The sequence below is a fragment of the Ziziphus jujuba genome, chromosome 2, assembly GCF_031755915.1.
Source record: "Ziziphus jujuba cultivar Dongzao chromosome 2, ASM3175591v1".
In the NCBI taxonomy this organism is placed as follows: Eukaryota; Viridiplantae; Streptophyta; class Magnoliopsida; order Rosales; family Rhamnaceae; genus Ziziphus; species Ziziphus jujuba.
In genome coordinates, this window is record NC_083380.1 from 17,760,628 (window position 1) to 17,784,012 (window position 23,385).

At 30.5% G+C, this 23,385-nt stretch overlaps 2 protein-coding genes across 2 annotated transcripts; one reads left to right on the top strand and one right to left on the bottom strand.

Annotated features, from left to right (window-relative positions):
- Nucleotides 1-8,302: 8,302 nt before the first annotated feature.
- On the top strand, nucleotides 8,303-20,471 carry LOC107418851 (histone deacetylase 15). Its single transcript, XM_048473376.2, has 18 exons — nucleotides 8,303-8,461; nucleotides 9,640-9,954; nucleotides 10,070-10,243; nucleotides 10,438-10,552; nucleotides 11,690-11,766; nucleotides 14,289-14,364; nucleotides 14,509-14,573; nucleotides 14,786-14,841; nucleotides 15,746-15,869; nucleotides 15,975-16,100; nucleotides 16,245-16,295; nucleotides 16,637-16,705; nucleotides 17,465-17,573; nucleotides 18,616-18,695; nucleotides 19,115-19,197; nucleotides 19,313-19,358; nucleotides 19,592-19,763; nucleotides 20,158-20,471. Exons 2-18 carry the CDS (start codon nucleotides 9,736-9,738, stop codon nucleotides 20,280-20,282), a joined length of 1,767 nt encoding a protein of 588 aa, XP_048329333.2. The 5' UTR covers nucleotides 8,303-8,461; nucleotides 9,640-9,735; the 3' UTR covers nucleotides 20,283-20,471.
- Nucleotides 20,472-20,817: 346 nt separating this feature from the next.
- Nucleotides 20,818-22,338, bottom strand: LOC107418859 (transcription factor MYBS1). The gene is made up of 2 exons (XM_016027544.4): nucleotides 21,808-22,338; nucleotides 20,818-21,484 (listed from the first exon to the last, which is right to left on the bottom strand). The coding sequence occupies exons 1-2, from the start codon at nucleotides 22,224-22,226 to the stop codon at nucleotides 21,010-21,012; spliced, it is 894 nt and encodes a 297-aa protein (XP_015883030.3). The 5' UTR covers nucleotides 22,227-22,338; the 3' UTR covers nucleotides 20,818-21,009.
- Nucleotides 22,339-23,385: the final 1,047 nt, after the last annotated feature.

A 23,385-nucleotide genomic window follows, 5' to 3' on the forward strand; every position in this document is an offset into this window, starting at 1 on the left:
GACGAAATTAAAAGCACCATTCAATTTTTTTATTTTTTTTAAAGGAAGTAAAGACGACATTTTTTCATAAAAGCGTCACTACAAAGGAGAACAGTCGATCTTTTTTTGAAAAAGCATCACGTATTGTATATATTTTTGGCAACATTTTTTTGAAAAGTGACGGCTATTTTGTCAACATTTAAAAATCTTAAGAAAAGCTGATTTTTTTTAAAAAGTATCGCTAAATGTTCACATAATAGCCGACGTTTTTTAATAAAAGCGTTGTTAAAAATATATGCAATACCCGCCGCGTTTTAAAAAAAGAGTTCACTTTTTTTTTTAACTTTTAGCCACGTTTTTTTTTTTTTTAAAGTATCAGTTATTACTGTACATTTAACGACACCTTTTCATAAAAGCGTCAAATACATTTAACAATGTCTTTATTTAAAAAAAAAAAAAAGTTGGCTTTTCTTGAATCTTAGGCGACACTTTTTAAAGTGTTGACTTTTTTTGTTTAATAATTTTAGTGACACCATTTCAAGCAACGCTTTGTTAAATATCGGCTTTTATTTTAAACGACACATTAATTGGTCTCCTATCATTGCGATTCTTATAGTGCCTATTAGTATCGATCATATAAATATAGTAAATTGTTTAATTAGTGACTTTGAATTGATATATATATATATATATATATGGTAGAGAAGCCAAAATGTTTAGAAAATTCATTTATCAAATTACATGTTGAATGATGTGGTAATATTTTATTGATTTGTATTAAGTATTTAGTTATCCATTTAAATATTTATTTATCTATCAAATATGGCAGAGCGCAAGCTAATTCATATTTAAATTATATTAATTTTTTAATCAATAATATGTTTATGTATTAATTTGCCATATGAGTAAATAATTGTGTCTATAGTAATAGCACGTCTAGCTAGTTGAAAAATTCAGCTCACGATGGCTGCCAGAAGTCTGTTGAGATTCACATCATTCCGACATGATTGATTTAAATATGTTGAATCTTTTTTTTTTTGTCATTAAATTTATCCAATCAATTTTGGTTAAATTTTAAATAATACAAAATAATTGGATAAAATTTAAATAGTCGATCTGGTACAATCCAACATTTCTTGATCGAAAGAAAAAAATTAAAAAACATCTAAAACAAGCCTCTCATAGTTGTTACTATAGGTTTTTGGGCTGAAGTACCTAGCATAAAAGTTCTTAGAAATAAAATATTACAGGGATAAACAATTTTCCGAAATATGGATGAAAAGATTAATTTTATTTTGGTACCTTACAGTTTTAGAATGATGCAATTTACACCTTCAATTTTTAAATTCACCATATCGAGCATTCTATTTTTGATTTGGTGCATATTGAGCTTTTGATAAACTTAATAATTATAGTTTTAACCCCTAATGAAGTTATAGAGTATGGATTGTATCCAAGATCCCTTATCCAAATATTAGATAAGCCGTGTTTTTCAGAAAATCCTATTGGACCTTCTTAAAAAAAATCCGACAGCATCTTTTCTAAGAGTTGGACATGTCATAAAATTTTCTACATAAAAAACACACTTGCAATTTTTTTCCTCCTACTTTGCAATAAAGATTCCACAAATGCAATGCTTCAAAATATAACAAAATAGGGAACAACATAATATTAAATAATTAAATATTCAACACAATATTTAAAGCATACTAGGGTTTACAAATGAATACAGAGTTTAATACAACACAAAGGGTTAAAGAAGAAATATTATAAGGAAGAAAGGAAAACAAAAAGAGCTTTTTGGGATTCTGCGATGAACAAAGGCATCGAACTCGCACCCAGACGGTCAACACCTATTAATCTGGGCCTAGAAGAACAAATTTAAAAACAGAAAAATAATGAAATGTTAATCATCCCAGTGATTGACTCAACTACTACATAAATTATAACAATATAATATAATACAAAATAAAGGTGGTTAATAATAAATAAACAAAAAATAAATAAATAAGTAATTAAAATAATGAATAAATGAAATTAAAAATTTTCTCTCAAAACCCTCACGATTTCACTCAGTTGGAAAAGTTCTTATTTTTAAAATTATTTTCACAAAATCCATCATTTTAAACCCCCAAAATCAATAAAATAAATAAATAAGTAAAATACAAATAATTTAAAAATTAAAATTGACATTGAAAATAATTTAGTAACAATTTATTAAATTAAGGTAAAATAAAATCATAAATAAAATTTGTATTAGAAAATTTTAATATAAAAACAAAATTTTAATTAATTTAGAACATCAGTTTGAAATAAATAATAAAAATATGATAAAATTCATTTTAAAACATCAAATTGAAATAAATAATAAAAACATGATAAAATGTATTTTTAAAATTAAAAATAAATAATAAAGATATGATAAAATACATTTTAAAACATCAATTTGAAATAAATAATAAAATATGATAAAATACATTTTAAAACATTTTGTTTTGAAAAATATACTGAGAAAACAAGTGATGCACCGCATTATATATTAAGTGGTGTCAAGTAGTATTTTCAGCAACCCAAGTACCACTCCTATCGGGAGGTTAAAAAGAGAAACTTACAAACAGTTACCTTAACATCCTAAACAATGGCATAAGAAGTTTGATAAAGTTATTTTAGATTATGAGTTTAAAATTAATAGACATGATAAGTGTGTGTTTTATAAGGAAAATAATGGAGAACATGTTATTTTGTATTTATATATTGATGATATTATGATATTATGATATTTAGGACAAATCTAGAAATAGTGAACGATGTAAAATTTTACTTATCTAGAAGTTTTCATATGAAGGATTTGGAAGATATGTGATCTTAGGTATGAAAATTGAGAGGAAAGAATAAGGAAGTACTTTAAATTAAACTAGATTCATAGAGAAATTGTTGAAGAAGTTTAATTATTTTGATTGTAATCCTAAGACAACACCATATGGTTCAAACATACACTTAAGAAAGAATTTAGGTGAACTGCTTTCTCAATTGAAATATTCTCAAATAATATGTTTTTTATTATACATAGCTAATACAACTAGATCTAATATGGCTTATGCAATTGGGAGACTTTATACATACGCACATAATCCTAGTAAAGAGCATTGGAATGCCTTAGAAAGAGTACTTAGATATATCAAAGGATCGATAAATTATACATTATGATATAAAAGATTTACTAATATTTTAGAGAGATCTAGTGATGCAAATTAGATAACCAATAATTTAGTTGTAAAATCAACTAGTGGTTATATATTTTTATTTGGTGGGGTTGCAGTCTCTTGGTGATCAGAGAAACAAACTATTATATTTAGAAGTACTATGGAGTTTAAATTGATTGCGATAGATACAACTTGTATTGAAGTTGTATGGATTCAAAATTTATTATTGGATATGCCATTAGTAGATAATCCAATACCTCCTATTTCAATTCATTTTGATTGCAAATTACAATTGATTTAGATGATCTCATACTAATAAAAAAGTTAATAGATATATAAGAGTAATATACAAATCAGTAAAAGGTCTTTTGAGTAGAAGCATTATCTTATTGGAATATGTGAAATTTAAGGATAACATTGCAGATCATTTGACAAAAGTTCTTTCTAGAGGGAAAATTGTTGAATTGTCAAAGGGGATGGGCTTAAGCTCGAAAAGAAGTCATGTAGGGAAGTAACCCAACTTTTGTGATTGAAGATCCCATGAATGAGATTCAATGGATAGAAACAACCCATACTGCATGACTTATTAAGCACTACTTTTGAGGAGATATTGTAAAGGTGACAATGTTGCTCATCCTTATGTCAAATTGCGTTTTGATAATGTAATGTAAGGAAATGTATTAACCTTGAATTAGTCTAACGCAAGCAAATTCTCGCAAAGTATAAATCACATATACCCTTGGAAGATTCACCTATGTGGGCTATTCTCTAAAACTCTCATGAAAAATCAAAAGATGAGCATATGACCATTAATTGCGCTAACTGGCTAAGCCAAGTCCTATATATCTATACGATGTGTGAAATAGTAAAAAGTTTGATGAAAAAGATAGATTTCAACACATAATTCACTCAGTTTCTTCAAATGGAGACTATCATCACTAAGTGAAGGTTAAAGCTTGGAAGCACCTATATTGCATGGTATAAAGTTGTCCAAAATTATATACATATATATATATATATATATAGACACCTCAAGTTTAAAATTCTTTTTATGGGGATTGTAGAAATTAAAAGATTTTTAAAATTAAATTTTAAATTTCATAACTAGATATTTATTATTATATTAATTGGACAGTTTTGACTTTGGTTTAAATGTGTCTAATTAATATTTTTGTATAGGCTACAAATCTAAGAACCTATATAAGGCCACACATTCTAGCATTCTATGGACACATAAAAATTCTAACTTTACAAACAGTTTTGCTACTCACCAATTTTAATTTTGTTCTTTTGAGTGTTTGAGCAAGATGATATTGTGATTTGATGTATTTACAAGGTTTAAAATATACAATATTTCCTCGATATTTTCATTTTTTAAGGGATCAAAATAAAATTTAGATACAAAATAGAAATGGATTGAACTTTCATAATATCCATTAAAATTTTTAAAATTTCGTCAAAATTTCCATGGAAATTTTCATAAAAATATCCATATCAAATCCTTAACAATTTGGTTAAAAAATCTATAATTTCCATGGAAATTTTTGAAATTTCAAAAATATCTAGGGAATTTTTTTAAAAAAATTCATAATATTATTGACATTTAGTAACATTTTTAATCAAATTAACTTCATTGATAATTTTTTTTTTTTACCCTTTAAGTGCTTTTAAACATTTAGTGCTATAAGCAGAATGGAATGAATTGAATTGAATAACATTAATAAGTTCTACTTATTAAATATCAATAAAGCAAAAATACAAAGATTATAAATTATATTTTTTAACCTGGCAAATCTTATCGTTGGGAATATCTGTTTTACAAATGTGGATAAATAGATGATGAAATATATACATGTGAAATAATAATGTTTGTTTTGAAAAAAAAAATCCTAACAATTCACATGTTTTTTTTTTTTTTTAAAACATTTTTGAAGAAGTTAGAAAAGGTAGTGGCCAAAGGGAATCACCAAGTCAAGAAGTTGGATTAAGTCCATTTACTGGTGAACAATATTACACACATGCAACGCAAGATGAAGATCATGAGAGTAGAGATGCAAATCAAAGATTCGGTACTGTTGAAAAAGACTATATACGTAAAAATAAATCTATAATGGAGATGTCACCGCAAGAAGAAGATTTGATTTTTATGAATTTTGGATCTATGAGAGTTGGAAGTCATTTTCATAACCCTTATTCATTGAATATTTATGGAATGTCATCAAGTAACAACTCATGGGTACTATCTCAAACTCAACCATCAGAAAATAGTAATTATGCACATAGTCAACCAATCATGGAAGATCCATATGGTTGGCATATTAATAATTATATGCAAAATTATTAGGGAGATACATCTTTTCATAACTATTTCTCACATTTCACATCTTAAAATCAAAATGAGGAAGAAACCGATGACTTTCAACTACCCAGAAGTTCTATGTGGTATTGAGATGACATTTATGAACTACAATGTAATTGTAATAATTGTTTTATATATTTTAGTTAATAAATAATTTTATCATATATGTATTTTTTGACATATTTTTATTAATAATAATTCATCTATAGTTATTAATGCTTATTATAAATCAATTCATTAAAAAAGATATAACATCCATTCAATATTTTAGCAAGTTTTATAATCAATTTGATAATTGATGCATTAAATAAGCTAATTCTAAAATTTTAATAAAAATTTTCATTTTTTAAAACAAATTTTCATAATTTTTTTATCAATATTTGATATTTTCCGATATTTTCATAGAAATTTTCATATTTTAAACTCTCAATATTGATTTTTTTGAACCTTAATGTATTATTCAACTATTTTGGTTGTGAGTTTTTTGAGATCCTATCTTGAAGTCTTTGTAGACCATCATAACCTAAATAAGGAAAGGCTATAAAGGCTTTAAGATGGTATCTTTGAATGTGCTTCTCCAAGCCAAGCTTGTTTTCTACTTTCTACTTATAATTATAACATTATTTTTATTACAAATATAATATATTCCTATTTTGTATTTTATCTATTCTAAAGTATCAAATAATTTTTTCTAAAGATTTTGAGTACACAATTATTTTAAAATAAATTCACAACACAATTTCTGTAAAAAGTAAAAATAAATTATCTTCTAAAGCATGTAAACGAGGAAACTCACTCGCAGACATGTAGAGTGAACCAATGTTATTAAACTTACGTGATTCTTCAAATTTGTTTTTATTTAAGTACCATCTTAGCAAACTCTAACAAAAAAATTACAAACAAGAAAAATAAAATGATACAGAAAACAACATATATAATACTACCCAACTTAGAAATCGGTATGCTCTTGAATCGAAACAAAATCTAAGAAAAAAACTATGCAATCCAACCATCTTATTTCTAAGCAAAACCCTTCTCAAAACTAAACAAAAAATAAACAAATAGAATAAGAAAGTATGCACAATAACTAAGTATAAATGAACAAAAACACTTTAACTAAAAGAAAAATAATTTTCAATTCATAAAATACCTTTCCAATTCAACTTGACTATGTAAACCTTTTTTTTTTTTTTTTCCCAATTGCCTTCATAAAAACTTTCATAAGAATAAAACACTTACATATATACATAACAAAAATATAAAATAAAAAAATTTAAAACTTTATGAAATTATAAAAAATCAAACAAGGTACTAACTGGCATTAAAAAAAAGAATATTAATTCGAAAAGCCTATTATTAATTTCAAATAACAATGGTCTTATTATAATCGCTAAACTTATTTGAATTCTTTCTATTAGGCTATGGAATCTAAACCTCAAAATAACCATTAAAAATTCAAAACTTAAAACATTTTCATTTTGAAAAATACTATTTTCCACAACTGACAACTTATATGCCAAATAATAATTTAAATTATCATCGTTAATAAACATACTTTTAAAGTTTTAAAATAAACAAATAAAATTAAAATATAAAATATAAAATGATGATAATTACTATGATAACAAATAAAAAATGGTGATAATTATTAATGATAACAAATAACAACACACTTCCACTTTTCTTGTAAGAGCCCCAAACCATATTAACTATAGTTTTAAGTGAAAATAATTTTCAACACATGAATAATACATAACTATTCACGAAATGACCACAAAATACAAATTAAATCTATTTTTTAATCAAATTATATCAATTATACACTAGAACAAATACACTTTTCCCATTTCATATTTTTTTTCAGTTGATATTTGCTCAAATTATTCATGCACATATATGAACAATCAAAGTGCTTATAAATGACAATATTAGATGTACACAAACTTAAATTACAGCTATAAACAAAAAATACATTTTAGCCACTTACAACACAAGTGCGAGAAACTAATACTTATGAAATTGCAATTTCATATTTACATGTGCAAGTCACATGAAATGCCACTAATAATCAAAATCAAATCACGCTAAATTGTATTGTTAATAAAAAATTAAAAGCCCAGATGGGCGAATCTTAAAAAAAGACGTTCATTCCCAAGCCCAAAAAAAAAAAACAAAAAAAAGACGTTCATATTATGGGTTTTGCTACATTAGATTCGAGAAAAAAATAAAGAAAAAAAACCTTTGCTTTTTAAATTTTTTAAAATACACGGACTATAAATTCCACAAGTAACATTTCCTCCTAATAAAAATGTTAAGCAAAAATATGTCCAACGTGGAGCCGTAATTTTTTTTTTTATATTTATATAATTTCACCCTTACGTTAGATCCAAAAAAGAAAAACAAAAAAAAAACTTACTTTACACTTTTAAATAAAAAGTCATGCCAAAAATAATTATTTGAGTTAAATTAAATGTTTTGAATAATTAATTGTGCTTCTAAATTTATTTGTTTGTTTTTAACTTAATAAAATACCCTTTTGTAATACCTATTTCGTAATTTTTGTAATTTAAAATAATTATATTCCAAAAACCAAAAAAAAAAAAAACTACCTTTGAAAATTAGAGGGGAAAAAAAAAAAAAAAAAAGAGCGCGGATTCGAAAATAAAGTCGAAAACGAAATGTAAAAAGATTTTGGAGAGAACTGAAAATACAAAAGAAAGAGAGGGCACCATTGCAAAATAAATAAATAAAATAGAAAAAGGAAAAAAAAAAAAAAAAAGGTTTCAAATTCTTTTTTCGAAACGGCGGTTCCTAGCTCGAAACCCCTTTTCTTTCATCTCGAAAATCTTGCTCTTGCTCTGTCTCTGTGTGTGTGTGTGTGTGTTTGGATCAGTAGCGGGGATTCCCAGAATATTCTCAGGTAACATTTTCACATCTTCTTCTTCTCTTTCATCGATCTGTATTTTGTCATACTCGCCTATGTATTTATGCTCTGATGTTGATGTATGTATCGTATTTTGTTCCGTACAAGTTAGGGTTTTATCGTGCGTCGCTCTACACTCTGCCTAACCGTACATTTTGCTAGTGTTCGATGTTTATCATTGAATATTCGCTGCTCGCTCTCTTTTACTTTACGCTCAAATTTTTTTTTTAAAAATTTTTTGTAAAAGATTTTCCGCGAAAAATGTAACTTCATGTTTCGATTTTTTATTAATTGCAGATGCATCGATTTCTTCAAGTAATGATTTGTACCCCAAAAAAAAAAAAAGAAAAAAAAAAAGGAGAAACAAAGAGAATCTTTGTGGAAACCAAGTTGTTGTTGTTGTTTTTCTTGTTCCTTTTTTTTGAAAATAAATTTGACACCAGTAAAAGCATAATGTGGAATGGGTTTTTATGTTGAAACTTAGGATTTGTATTGCTATTGTTTTCAATTTATTAATTGGGTTGCGGCTTTACTGTCAATTCTTTATCTATTTTCTTCTATTAATCAATTTGCAAATTTTAAAGCTGGTTCTATGGTAGCTGAAATAGATGTAGTTCATGAAGTTTCTTACTGCATTTTACCTGTTTGTGCAATCTACATATTACTTTTTCTTTTTCTTATTCTCTCTTCCTTCTTTTTTTTTTTTTTTTCCTCCTCCTTATGGTATGATATCTATTGATGGTTGTGAAGGTGGTGACAAACATTGTGATTAAAATATTTGTCCTATGGCCTCAAAGTTTGCTCCCTTTTCTGGGTTTCATTTGTTTTTATTAATTTTGTGTTGGTTAAAATTTAAGTCATTATTAAGTGCCTTTGGAAGTGATATTACAATGGTTAAAATCATTTTCAAAGAGATAAAAGCACTTCCTGTGGTGTTTGGCAAAAAAATGTGAAATCACTTTTCGGTGATTTGGTTCTTGGAAAATCACAAATTTGGTGATTCTAGAAGTAAGCACTAATTAGATGACTCTTGATAAATCACTTCCCAAAGGTGATTGTTAGGAATCATTCCCAAGCAGGTCCTTATTTTCTTTCTGGTTTTCCGTTTAGGTGCATTTTGTTTGCTTATATATCCTATTCACTGTATTGATCATGTCTTTTGGCACTCTCGGCAGATGATTGGGATCTTTGTAAGGGAATGATTGTGGCTGAAAACCTTCATGTGAACACTGAACACGAAATTGTTCCCAAAAAAAAAAGAAAAACTTAAAATGAGTTGTTTACCCAATGGTGATCGTGAGACTGAGATAAGTCTTCACAGACAAAATGATCAGGTGCAGTATCAAGGTTCCATTGGAAGATGTGGAAACTTTGATGGAAGTAATGCTAGACCTTGTTACAATGAAAACTATGGGGAGATAATTGTATCAGGAATATCCAACAGTTCTTCAGAAAATCAAAGTGCAAACTCACAAGTTGATGGTGTATGTGTAAGTATACAACATGTATATTTGAATCAAATTCTAGTAATACAGTTTTTGGTAATAGTGCTTACTTCTTTCACTTGTGACTGCATTTAGAAATTCTTTTTTTGTTTCTCTTCAGAGGAAGGCAAGGCAGCATAAGGAAATGACACTACAAGATATGTATAACAATCAGAACCTATTTGATGATGATGATGATGACAGTGACTGGGAGCCCTTGCAAAAGCATGTTGAAATTGTGAAGTGGTTCTGCACCAACTGTACGATGGTCAACTTTGATGTTGCTTACTGTGATGTATGTTTATGATTTATTCTTGTTTTTCTTTTTTTTTTTCTGTTTTCAGATATCTTGCATAATCGTATTTCAACCTTTGGTTCTTTATTTATATTGAAGTAGTAAGATGTTAACCTGCACATGATACTATCTATTGTTTTTGTAAAGGAGACATGCTTGTCGAAGGATGATGTGGTGTCATTTTTTCCATGTAGATATGTGGTGAACATAAAGAATCTGGGATACTGAAGCATGGGTGTTTTGCATCTCCCTTTCTGCAAGATGCAAACCTACCTGGTGTTGAGTCAGAAATTAAAGAATCAAATAAGGGTAGGTATTTATGATTGGCTGCTAGTTTTATTTATTTTCTTTGTAGAACAAAGAATATTAGTGCAAAGAATGTGTAAAGTGTAAAGAGAGGAGCTATGACATTTTTTTTATTTTTTTTATTTTATGTGTGAAGATTCACTTTTATGTTAAGTTATCTGGTCTCCAATTCTGTGTTTGGAAAGAAACCTGATATAATACTTAAAAAAAAATAGTAATAAACAATTTAATGGAAGGATCTGTGTATAGGTTATGAAACAAAGCCGTTATATCTTGAGTTGTGATTATGTGTTTTTTCCTTTTTTAATATCAGTTACTTTTTGAAATAAGCAAGTGATTGTTGATTGTTTTTATTCTCGTAAAGAGGGTTAAGTGTCAAAGCTATAGTATCCAGCCCTTTCAGTTTTGTATTTTAGTATTGGAAAATGAAAAGGGGCAAGTACTGCATCTCTATGCAAATCCAACCTTGCTTAATCGTGTTAAATGCATATCAATTCTTAAGGTTCCAACTTCGATAGTAGATGTGAAAATTTCCATCCAAGCAGCTTCCTAACTCCCCAACTGACTGTGGCATCATATGTTGATCACCAGAGATGATAAAACTCATGTATCTCTAAATTAAGGGATTATAGTATGATTTCTATTTTGACCCTGTCACCGTACCTTGAATGGCAGAGACAATGAAACTCATGTCTCTGTATAAATCTAGGAATTATGGTATCAATTCTCTGTCTCTGTGTGTGTGTGTGTGTGTGTGTGTGTTACAAAATGGTTTTATTTTTAACTTGTCCCTCTATTGGCATTATGTTTATAGATTTAGAGTTTGTTCTGGCCTTTACCATTCTAGTGGATCCTACAGTATTCTGTTGGCATTAATTATATGTATACTGCATGTAGATATTTTTATTATTAGTTGCAAGTTTAGCTGATGCTTTTATCTATGAATATAAATTGTCTAGATAGCGTGATCTTGTGTACTCATTCTTTCCTATGCTCACATTTCTCAATGTTATACTTCATTCTTCTTATTTCATTAAAACATGGTAAAGTTCCTGGTTGTTACTTTACAATAAGTGGATATAGTAGTTAGACGTGTCAAATGATTACATTAACAATGGTCTGTTTGTTCCTGTCATGTAGACATCCAGATACAAAAATCAGCTCCAAACAACACAACTGCAATAGGTTTTGATGAGAGAATGCTGCTACACTCTGAAGTATGGTGTTTGCTGTTCTAGATATCTCCTTCAAACACTATGTTAATAAGTTTCATATGTTTTTTTTTTTTGGGTTGATTTTAATCTTTTTACTTGCCTTAGTTTTATGGCGTTATTATTTCTTCTTCCCACTTTTTTATATCTAATATTGGCAAATGTATGACTGCGCATGGGATATCTTTATGTGTGCAACGAAAGGTTTAGCATATCTCCCATGTTTTTTCTTTCACGTGCCATGTTATTTTTGTGTGCATTGTCTTATTAGATATGTAATCTATTTTGCATAGTGATGCAAGATGGAAGCAAGAAATTGTTGCAAACTGGAAACAACCTTTGAAAATTTATCAAAGGAGAGGAAAATCAAATTCTAGAGCCCACACATTGATTTGGGATGATCTAGGATGAAGATGGGCATATATGCCTTTCATGGATCTAATAGCCTTAGTCTAGCTTAGTTTCCTTTATTTAATTAGAATTATTTTATTATTTTAGTTTTCTTATGTTGTTAGGAATTTTTATTAATTAGTTTCCTTATTTAATTAGGTTTCTTATTATTTTAGTTTCCTAATGTTTTTAGGTATTATTTTAGTTTCCTAATACTGTTAGGTGGTTTTATTACAAATAGGGGTCTTTGTAACTCTTTTAGTGAAGTTGATTAATAATGCAAGTTATTTTCTGAGAGTTATTTCTTTGGTTTTGTGTGAGGCGAAACAAACTTAGGTTTGATGACTAAGGATTTTAGGAGTGATTCCTAAAATTTTTCTAGTGTTATACTAGAGCCCTATCTATCAATTTTCAGTTTTCTTTCCTTCCCCACCTGTCCTACATCACATAGTGCTGTATTCCATGTTAGGAAAATTTGTATCATTGATCACACCTTTTTGCATCATAGAAAGCAATGATTTATTTATTTATATATATATATATGTATATATATATATATATATATTTTTTTTTGGTGTTTTATTCACTTTAAGATGGGAGTGAGTGATTGAAAAGAAGATGAGTGGAAGTTGTTTGAGATGGTTTAGTTGTATTCATAGAAAACCTAATGATCCTCCCATAGAAAATTAGTTGTGCAATGGATGAGAAAAACTTAAAAAGACATAAATTATTATTAAAACTGATGATGGTTAGGAGTAATCAAGAAGTAATTAAGTATCAGAAAGGACAGTTTATATAGAAATAAATGGCCAAGAGTAATTATGTTGAGGTGGAACCAACTAGTCTCGGTCCCTTGTAGGATGGCTTATGTAGTTGAGCCCTTATATTTTAGGACAAAAGCTTAGTCAAATCGAAAGTAAATCTTTTAGGTTTTTTCATTAAAAATTTTAAAGAAAAATCATGGTAGACAAGGAAGATGTGTGGTTGACTAAGATTGTTATTAAACCTGCACTATCTGATGGGCAACTGGTTTTCTTCTCAGGCTGTTTTGCCTACATTTCTATTACAAGTTTTATGTAAATCTAGCTTAAAGTTGATGAGGATTGAAAATTTTTGTTGAGAATTAGCTGTTCTTTGTTTCTGTATTTCCATCTCATTAGATACGGGCAGCTCGAGTATGGACCTGAGAATTATGAAGAAGTGTAGGGTATGACCTTGTAAATAACTATAGATTTGTGTATTGGCTTTTTTTTAATGCTTAAATTTGTTACCCAAATGGATCTGCAGCTTAATATTCTTGTTAAAATGGTTACTGCTTGATGGTCTTATCAAAAATCAATACTATTCAGTTTTGCAGACGGCAATGCAATGCATTAGATATTTTTATAGGTTAACAATATAAACTACATATAAAAGCTAAATTTGGAGAGGGAGTGTGAGAGATTGAAATATGACACTTGACTGTGAGCCCCCTGTAGGAGTGTTCACAACCTCTGGCTAGGATCTGTCTTATTGTTTAATTTGAAAAAAATGAAAACCCTGAGGCATATAATTAGATGCTTTGTTTGAATTTATTATTCAAATATCTGCTTCAAATTTATAAAATTATAATAGTTGTGAAGTTTCAAAGAGCTTGTTATCTTTGAAGTTGGAAGATTTTTTTCACTTTACTTGGAAAACTGATATGATAAGGTCATTCCCTTTTTCGAGATCTGAATTATTCATCTCTTGATTTGATATAAATTAGTTAAAAAGATTAATAATAAAGAGAATCTGTTAGAAATGGAAAGGAAAAGTCAGTTAGTAGCATACGGCTAATGCCATTTGATTCTGGGATATGGTGAGTTGCCTTTAGTAAAAAATGATATTAAAAAAAAAAAAAAAAAAAAAAAAAAAAAGAGAAAGAATGTAAGTTGTTGAAAAGGAAAGTAGAAGCATCTTATTATAGCATCGTTCTAAGTCGTTTATCTGTTACCATAGAATTTAATGGTAACTTTGAAAAATTCAGCATCTACTATCCATATCTTTTTTTTTATCTTATTTGTAAACTGGTAATTGCTGTAGTTCAATGTATTACGTACTCTCACCTTTTTCCATTTATCTATTTTCTTTTTTTGCTGATTGTTTTGCTAGAATAGGTTGAAATGAAGTCGCATCCACACCCAGAAAGACCAGATCGCCTTCGAGCTATTGCTGCTAGCCTTGCTACAGCTGGTAATCAAATCTGTTATCTTACAGATAGACACTTCACATTTTGTAATATCTACTAATTTATTCCACAGTAATTTATTCACACTGGCTTTAAGTCTCCTCTATAATCAAACTGATAACCAAATGACAATATTTTAACCTTAACAGGTATATTTCCTGGAAAGTGCTTTCCAATTACAGCTAGGGAAATTACAAAAGAAGAGCTTCAAATGGTGAGCTCACTATTTCGGTGACCTACATGTGCTTCCTTGTTTATTTCTCCATTTATACTTAGCTTGTAAAGCATCTGTAACTCTCCAAATTATTCGGTGAGGTCACTTTATGGCTGACCTATATGTGCTACCTTGTTTATTTCTCCATTTATACTTAGCTTGTAGAGCAACTGTAACTCTCCTAATTATTGGCTATGCATTTGGAATTTAAGGTACATTCTTCAGAGCATGTTGAAGCTGTTGAACTTACCAGCCACCTTCTTTCTAGGTATGTTAATTGTCATTTGGTGACTTTCATCCCTCTGTCCCTCATTCTTTATCCAGTGCAATCATTTACGCATGTGCGTATGTGTGTATTCACTTATATCTGAGCTTGTGTTTGGGTTAGTTTAGGTGCTTGTTTATGCTTTTTAGTAGGAAGCAAGTTTCACTTGACCTGGTTTACATGCCATTTGGAATGTTGGCGATATTAATATTTTTTCTTGCTTTCAAGCTATTTTTATGGATTGAATTACTAATTTGTTTCTGATATTGCTTAAAATAACATGAACAAATAGAGTGGGGAAAGTGCATTTGGAGGATAAAAGTCTTTTTACCATTCTGTTTGTTACACTTAACACTTAATCGTAGGAATTAGTTAAAATCGTTTTTAGCTCTAAAGAAGTGTTAGGGGGACAAGATTGTCTTTTCAGCTTACAACCATATTAGCTGGATGATTATTGCTCAGGATTTTATATGGATCGCTAGATACTTAATAGTAAAAAACTCTGGCAGCATTATCCATTAATAATTATTTTAAATGTGTTTATGAATTTAAGTTATGTTAAAATGTCATAAAACATTGGATAATCCGTTTAAATAAAACTAAAAGATAAGATATATCATATTTGATTCTTTTAAAGCACAAGCTGATGTTCTTTGTATGTGGGCAATGGCCAGTAATTGTAAATATTGAATGTATGCCTGTTGTAAGAAGCAGCATGAACCTCAGGAATAGTAAAGGCAAAGGTAAGCTTAGATTTCAAACTTCCTATGGATGAGGGAATCTAATGCCTGCCACAAACAATTCTCTTTCCAATCATTATTGAGTTAACCTATTTAGTTCGATAGTTAATTGTATTATTAATGACTGTTAAGATGAAGACTGGCTTTTCAATTTTTTTCCCCTGCAGTTATTTCACTCCTGATACGTATGCCAATGAGCATTCAGCATGTTCTGCAAGGCTTGCGGCTGGTTTATGTGCTGATCTTGCTTCAGCCATTGTTTCTGGGCACACCAAAAATGGTTTTGCTCTGGTATGAATAATTTAACCCCACGTGACCTTTTTTAGAATCAAGGTTAAATGTTTTTGGGGAAAGTCATAGATTCTCTAATCTATTCTCTTTTACTGGATGTATCAGGTTCGACCTCCTGGACATCATGCTGGTGTAAAGCAGGCCATGGGGTTTTGCTTGCACAATAATGCAGCAGTTGCTGCGTTAGCAGCTCAGGCTGCAGGAGCCAAGAAGGTGCTAATCGTTGATTGGGTGAGGTCATTGCTTTCTTTAAAGTCAATTTTATATTTTTCATCTAATCATTTAATAAAGTGATTCCTTGGCTACAGTCATCTGTATGGCTTTTTTTTTTTTTTGCTTTTTTCCTAATGACTGTTTGGTCAATGATGACTGCAGGATGTTCATCATGGGAATGGCACACAGGAAATATTTGAGCAGAACAAATCGGTAGGATCTTAGTACTTGAATTTTAACCTCACTTGTACACAGCAGTGGACCCAGTAGTTATTTCTAGTGGAGTTATTTTTGGAGGAGGTGGTTGGTGTTTGGTGTGTGAACTTTATATATGGGATGAAGAATAAGCTAAATCTTGTGCTCTATGTTAGGGCTACAGAAACTTTGATATGAGCTATAGATGGCCATTTTTCTAAAGAATCTGGATAGTTGTCTAGACTCTTTGGCTAATTGCATAAAGCAAGCTTCTTAGGATATCCAACCCTTCCCTTCCACTGCATTACATGCCTATCTACATAAAGGATTTAGTGCTGATGAATGAAGCCATTTTCTAGGTCTTGTATATATCCCTACACAGACATGAGGGAGGAAAGTTCTATCCTGGTACTGGGGCTGCTTATGAGGTATTTGATTCATCATCACTGTTTCTTTTTCTTTTTTCAGTTTCTTCCCCCATTGTTTGGGTCAATATAGACAGCTCTTCTTGTTTGTACATTACTCGAAAGTTCTAGCCTAAAAATTAAAACTAAAGGTGCTTTGGTTGATATCAAGCCTTTGAGGCACTGTGTGGATGGCTTTTCAAAGTTATTTTCTTGTTGTTTCGTGCAATATGCATCAACATCCAAATCATCTTCCATGCTATAATTCCCATCCGTCTAAGGTTTTAAACCCACAAGCAATCAAATATAGATATCAACTTTCTTGTTTAGTTTCCAAGCTTTGACACACTTTATAAAGCTTAATATAAATTTTATTTCTCTGCTTTTTCAACTTGATCTCTACCTGTGTCAGCTAACATGTCTTACATTAATTGTGGATAAGATCAAAGAAGACCATCCCACTTTAAGATTGTATAGGTGAGATTCTGATGTGTAGTAAATTAGATGGATAGAAAGTGGAAAAAAAACTTCTTATTACGAACGGTTTAGATTGATAGAAGAATGATTTTATTTTTAATTATTTGTATCTAGGCAAATGTTCATATACATGTGTCTTTTCCTGCAATACCTGAAGAAAGTAATGTTAAACAACTGTTAGTAATTTGCATGCATCTCTTAATTTTTCTGTTGGCCTGCTTGTAAGCTGACCCATGCTTCCTTGTACCATTTAGTGTGTATTTGGGAATATAGCTAATGAAATAATTTCATTTTTCACTCTTCCAGGTTGGTAAAATGGGGGCAGAAGGATACTGTGTGAATGTTCCATGGAGTCGTGGCGGAGTTGGTGATAACGATTACATTTTTGCATTTCAGCATGTTGTTCTTCCAATAGGTTATTATCTTCTATGATCTGTTTTTAGTACCAAGAGGTGTTTAGAATTTACTTTTTTATTTTTTTGGAGAACGTTTAAAGTGGTCACTCTGTAAGAGGGGCATATTGGTGAGGATTCTTATTGCCATTTTACCACCTGGACATTGCCTCAGGTGGTGAGGGTTGGGGGATTTGCTGGGGTAGAACCTGGGTATGAATCTTGCTAAGTAGTGAAAGAGAATGCATATTGGTGAATATTTTGATCTGAGTCTGAGATGATAGATGCTGGGCTTGGATTGTTTGTAATTGATAGAACTTTGTTTGCTAAATAAGCAATTTAACTAAAAAATTTATCTTTATTATAAAGGGTGTATGATTATTATTGCAGTGCTGGAACCTATTGGTTGATGCTGTTGACAGCTCTCTGCTTATCTAAACTATCCAATTTGCATGATTAGTTCCTGTATGGTATATTGCTTTTTGCTTTATTTACTTTGTATGATATGATGTGAAATAGAATATTGTTCCTGGTATTATATGCTTCAAGGATTTAAATCTTGTTTGGCCATGTACTCAAACTATTTTCTGGTTTTAAAAGCAATAAATTCTTAAGAATTTTCATCTTTAAAACAAATAAAAAAATCGTTCATGAACAAGCGTGAGTCTAGGTTTGAGAATAATCCTTGGTTTTTATTTTAATATTTCAGCAAAAGAATGTCCAGATTATTGGCCTTCACTGTTGCCACTGGTTAATTGCTATTTTAATATTTCAGCAAAAGTATGTGTAGATTATTAATTAAGCTTTATATCTTTTGTATATTAATTGCTACTTTTAATCCTTGATTTTGTTTTGTATTTTGTTGGTTTTTTTCTCTTTTCTTTTCTCTTTTATTATATTTATTTATGCTTGTGGGTAAAAAAGTTCCTTTTGCAAAATGTTTCTGTTTGTCATGGACTTTTTATTCTTGATATATATTAATGAAAGTTTCCAAAATTATTTAAGGTGTTAAATATAGTGCAGTCCTTTGCAATTAATAATCTGGGTTCTGTACCTCATTTACAGCTTCTGAGTTTGCTCCCGATTTCACCATCATATCAGCTGGATTTGATGCTGCAAGAGGTGACCCTCTAGGTTGCTGTGATGTAAGTATTCACTTCATTGGCTGATATTTTTTTGTTCTCTTTGTTAGTTCATTTCGAAAAGCTATAGTGCATGAGTTTCTCGGTTATGCATGCTGCGTCTTATTAGAAACTGTGCAATTAGGAGTCATATGAAAAGAAGTTAAGCAGCCATGATATAGTCCTTTTTTTTTTTTTTTTTTTTGGTTTATTTATTTATTTATCTTTTTGAGTGAAATTAACTTAATGCTTGAGATCTACTGACATATTTTTTATCTACCCCACCCCATTTGCACTGTCACACCAACTAAAAAGGAAAAAGAGAAGGGATTTAGTATTTACTAGCACATTCTTGAGTAGTGGGATGATTTATGTCAATTCTCTCTTCAATTGAATATAATATCTGCTCAGTTTCTTGTGTGTAATTATTTTCGTTGCTGTAGGTGACTCCTGCTGGCTATGCACAAATGACACACATGTTGAGTGACTTTTCTGGTGGAAAGTTGCTTGTTATTCTTGAGGGCGGGTTTGTGGCTCACTTTTGATATATATTATTTATTTATTTTTTTTTTTTTTTATTATTCTCAACTTTAGTTTTTCTACTTAAGCTGAGTTAGACTGGATAATGTATCTGTTCACAGCTATAATCTCCGTTCGATATCATCATCTGCTACTGCAGTTATTAAGGTAATTATTCTCGTATTTTTAGTTTTGTATTTGTTATTGGCAGGAATGTTTTCCCTAGGGCAGTTCATGTATTCCTTTTTATGTTGTAATTTCTTAATATAATATTTTTTTTCTGTATTGTATCGGTCAATTTTAATCATGATCAATAATTTCTAGGGTTTTTTAAGTTATCAAATACTTGTAACTTGTATGCGAATAATTCATTCTGTTTGCCTGTCTTTCCTCTTGACAAGGTACTGCTGGATGAAAGTCCAGAATGTGAACCGGAGAATGTTTTACCCACAAAAGCTGGCCTGTTAACCATTCTGGAGGTCCTTAAGATTCAGATGAACTTCTGGCCTACACTTGGATCCAACTTTATGAAATTGCAGTCACAATGGGGAATGTACACTTTGGGGAGCAAAAGTGAGAATCCATCTCTCTCTCTATCTCTCTCTCTCTGTGCGTCCTCCATATCCACTGCAATTACGTGTCATGATTATATTTTTGATTGTCCATATTTGTAGAGTCGGACTGCATTAATATGTGAAACTGGAAATAAAATGATTGGATATTTAGATTGAGAATACTTATCGCAAGGAACTGAGTCATATCATGAAGGCCAATGGTTAAATTGGAATAATCTGGAACAAAGTTCTCTCTCCAGAATGATTGGATATCAATTTTTGTATGCATGGTAGGAAACCGAGTCATATTGTGAAGACGGGCGATGGTTAAATTGGATTAATGTTGAACAAAGTTACTCTCTCCGTACTTCTTGGATATCAATTTTGTACTAATTACTTATTATTGCCTGCAGAAAATAAACAAACAAGAAAAAGACGTCAGGTTGTGGCGCCCATCTGGTGGAAATGGGGACGGAAATGTCTGCTTTATCATGTCTTAAATGGGCATGTCAATGTTAAACGGAGGAAAGTCGATTGATTTTGGAGGCTGGAGCTTCAAGCATCCCATTTTTGTAGTACTTTCTGTGCATTTTTTTATACCATTTGATATTAGGGAATCTCTTTGCTTTGCTTGACCTTAGATGCTATAAATATTTGCATTTACAGCTTTAATTCGAGTCCTTTCTTAACAGGAAAAAAAAAATATATATATATATATATATATATATACAGGAGACTCTCTCTCTCTCTCTCTCTCTCTCTCTCTATAAACAATCATTGGATGAATGAAAACTAAGGCAGCTGTTTTCTCAAAATAATCAACTACACCTTGATTGCCAATTAAACTTGTGGGACTTACTCATTGCTTCTTTTGACTCCAAAACAATAGTGCAATTATTTCTATGCCACTGAAAAAAAAAAAAATTGGTTTCTCAACACAGCAAACTGCTTAAAGCTACAATGCCTTTGCATTTGACTAGTTATTTTTAAGCAGCTTTTCTTGCAAGAAAATTTGAATCGCTTAATATAAACGATTCGTTGGCAGTTCATAACAACTACTTGCAAAAACTTGGGAGGGTACAAGTAAAGAAAAATCTCTATGCTGGTGTATGTACAATATGGAAGAAACTAATAAACATGGTTAACCTTTACCATAATAGAATTCTTAAATCCATTCCAGTGAATCTTCCTTGTAAAATAATTGTCTCCTTTCACCATCCGTTGAAGATTTTTGCAAGTTTGATAAGAGCTAAAGAGAGGAATTGTTATTGATGCATTGTTGGCGGTGCCATTGGATAAGCAACTGGGACGACATAGGGAGGATGAGGATGGGGATGGTGTCCCGGCGGCAGCATAACCGGAGTCCCTAAAGCGGATCCCATATGCCCTGGAGGAGCTGCAACCGGATGTCCTAGTGGAGCTCCATACATGCCTATGCCCGGCATATGTGGCTGACCTCTATGCTTCACCGGAGGTGCTATGGCGGCGCCTGCACTTGATGGGTTGGCGGTCGTCTGTTGGCCGGTGATTGGTGCTTGGTGAGGTGTGACATCTGCATTGTTCACACTGGTAATGTCATGGATACTAGATCTTCTCCTATCTCTGTTCATTGAGTTCAAACGAATGAAGTATTTCTGAGCGTGGCTTGCAACTTGTGTAGGAGTCCTGGAAATGACAAAGTTTCTTGAAATACTTCTCCAATCCCCTTTGCCAAACTTCTCAAGACCAAGTAGAAACAACCTTAAAAAAAAAAAAAATGATAATAAATAAATAAATAAAATAAACCAAAAGAATTTAAATGAAAAACCAGCTTCAAAAAACCTATCCTAATACACAATGAGCTTCTTTTTTCCAAACAGATAATCAAATCAAAACCCATGTTCATATTCTCTCCTCCAGCAACCAAACTATAATCCACTTCATTTCTATATATCACAAAATCTATCAAAATCTTCCAGAGGCACGCAGATTTTTTCTCACTTCTCAAGATTCACGACCACATAGATACAAACATATATATATATATATAGAAGGAAAGTCCATAGATATAGATATAGAAGTACCTGTGCTCTTCTTCTGTCCATGGAATACCTTTCCTTCTCTCCTGGTCTGACCTTGATCCTCCTTTACCTCCATGCCCAGATGGGTCTTGACCCAAACCAGAAAACCCACTTCCATGGCCACAATTCAACCTCTTTTCTGAAGCTGCGGAGCCAGAAGAGCCATGAGAATCCTTGTTTAAAGAAAAGGTTTCGTCTCCAACGTAGTTTGGAACGGGTATATGTCCAGCTTCAATTGCATTTACATCATCAACAAGCATTTGATAGTGTTGTTTAAGTTCTTCCAAGTTCTTGTTTGGAACCATGGAAGCAATCTTTTCCCACTGTTCTTTGGACTCCTTCTCATCTTCTATCCAATGCATGGCTATAGCGTTTTCAAAGGCTTTTTCTTCTTCTTTGCTCCAAACTGTGCTACTTGACATGGTGTGTTTGTTGGGGATTGGGGAAAAAAAAAAAAAAAAAAGAAAAAAAGAAAAAAAAGGAAAAAATTGGATTTTCAAAATTTTGAGCTTGTGGAAATGGAGAAATATGGTAATGAATGGGGTTGGATTTCCATTTTGTGTTTGTATTTTTCAAAAAAAAAAAAGGGTGCGTAGGATAAGAGAGAGAAGGGTACAGAAGGTGTGTGTAGGATAAGGAGTGAGGTTGTCAAACTATCAATTTAGAGAGGACCACTTTTGGAATTGAAGGGATGGGTTATTTGTCATGTTCATATCATGCTTACAAAACTTTACAAACAACTCAAAACTCTCTCTCTCTCTCTCTCTCTCTCTCTGACTTACTTTTTCTTCTTTCTCTCTCTGCATTTTATTTCTCACTTACTGTTTGGATGGTGAGACAATTGTAATGATGACTCGGTGTAAAAACAGGGAAAATAAAAATAAATAAATAAATAAAAGGCCCATAGAATCTTTCAAAACTCTAGACATTACATATAGTTTTCGACCCTATTTTGTTCACCACCATGATTCAAGAGTACTTTAAAGTTCCATTTAAATCCAGGTGTTAAATTCCAAATTAGTAGTTTCTCTTTTCATTTTTTTTTTTTTTTTTTTGATTATGCCAACCAAATAATTCCTAAACCTTTATCCTATATACGACAAACAAACAATGCCGTAGAAGAGGAGGAGAAAAAAAAAAAAAAAAAAAAAAAAAAGAGAAAGTTTTTACATATACTTTACTACTGTTTTGTTTGGATAAATTTCATTTTTTTTTTTTTGGGTTTGTTTTGTATTGCATTTGACTATTTTTTTTTTTTAATTTCTATAACCTCATTTGACACTTTAAAATTCCAGAAGAAAAAAAAAAAAAACTACCCAAAAAAATTTTAAAAAAATTAGTTATTGATGATAAAATCATTAAATACCAGTGGCACCCTAACTATCCATTTTTAATCCTAATTCATTTTTTTAAAAGAAATTTATGATCATCAATTCATTTCAAATAATTTAAACATTCCCTATTTATTAAAAAATAAATAGAAAAAAACAAATTTAAGGTAAAGATACATGAACTATCAGGATTGTGTAAGCATTTAATTGTTTTATCACCATTAGGTAACTTTTTACAACTTGGAGGATA

Excerpts from the sequence above, each read along its gene's own strand:
- LOC107418851 (XM_048473376.2), top strand. The coding sequence starts at position 9,736 with ATGAGTTGTTTACCCAATGGTGATCGTGAGACTGAGATAAGTCTTCAC. Across the intron at positions 15,870-15,974 it reads CCAAAAATGGTTTTGCTCTG|GTTCGACCTCCTGGACATCA; the intron begins GTATGAATAATT and ends TGGATGTATCAG. Across the intron at positions 16,706-17,464 it reads GTACTGGGGCTGCTTATGAG|GTTGGTAAAATGGGGGCAGA; the intron begins GTATTTGATTCA and ends TCACTCTTCCAG.
- LOC107418859 (XM_016027544.4), bottom strand. The coding sequence starts at position 22,226 with ATGTCAAGTAGCACAGTTTGGAGCAAAGAAGAAGAAAAAGCCTTTGAA. Across the intron at positions 21,485-21,807 it reads TGGACAGAAGAAGAGCACAG|GTTGTTTCTACTTGGTCTTG; the intron begins GTACTTCTATAT and ends TTTTTTTTTAAG.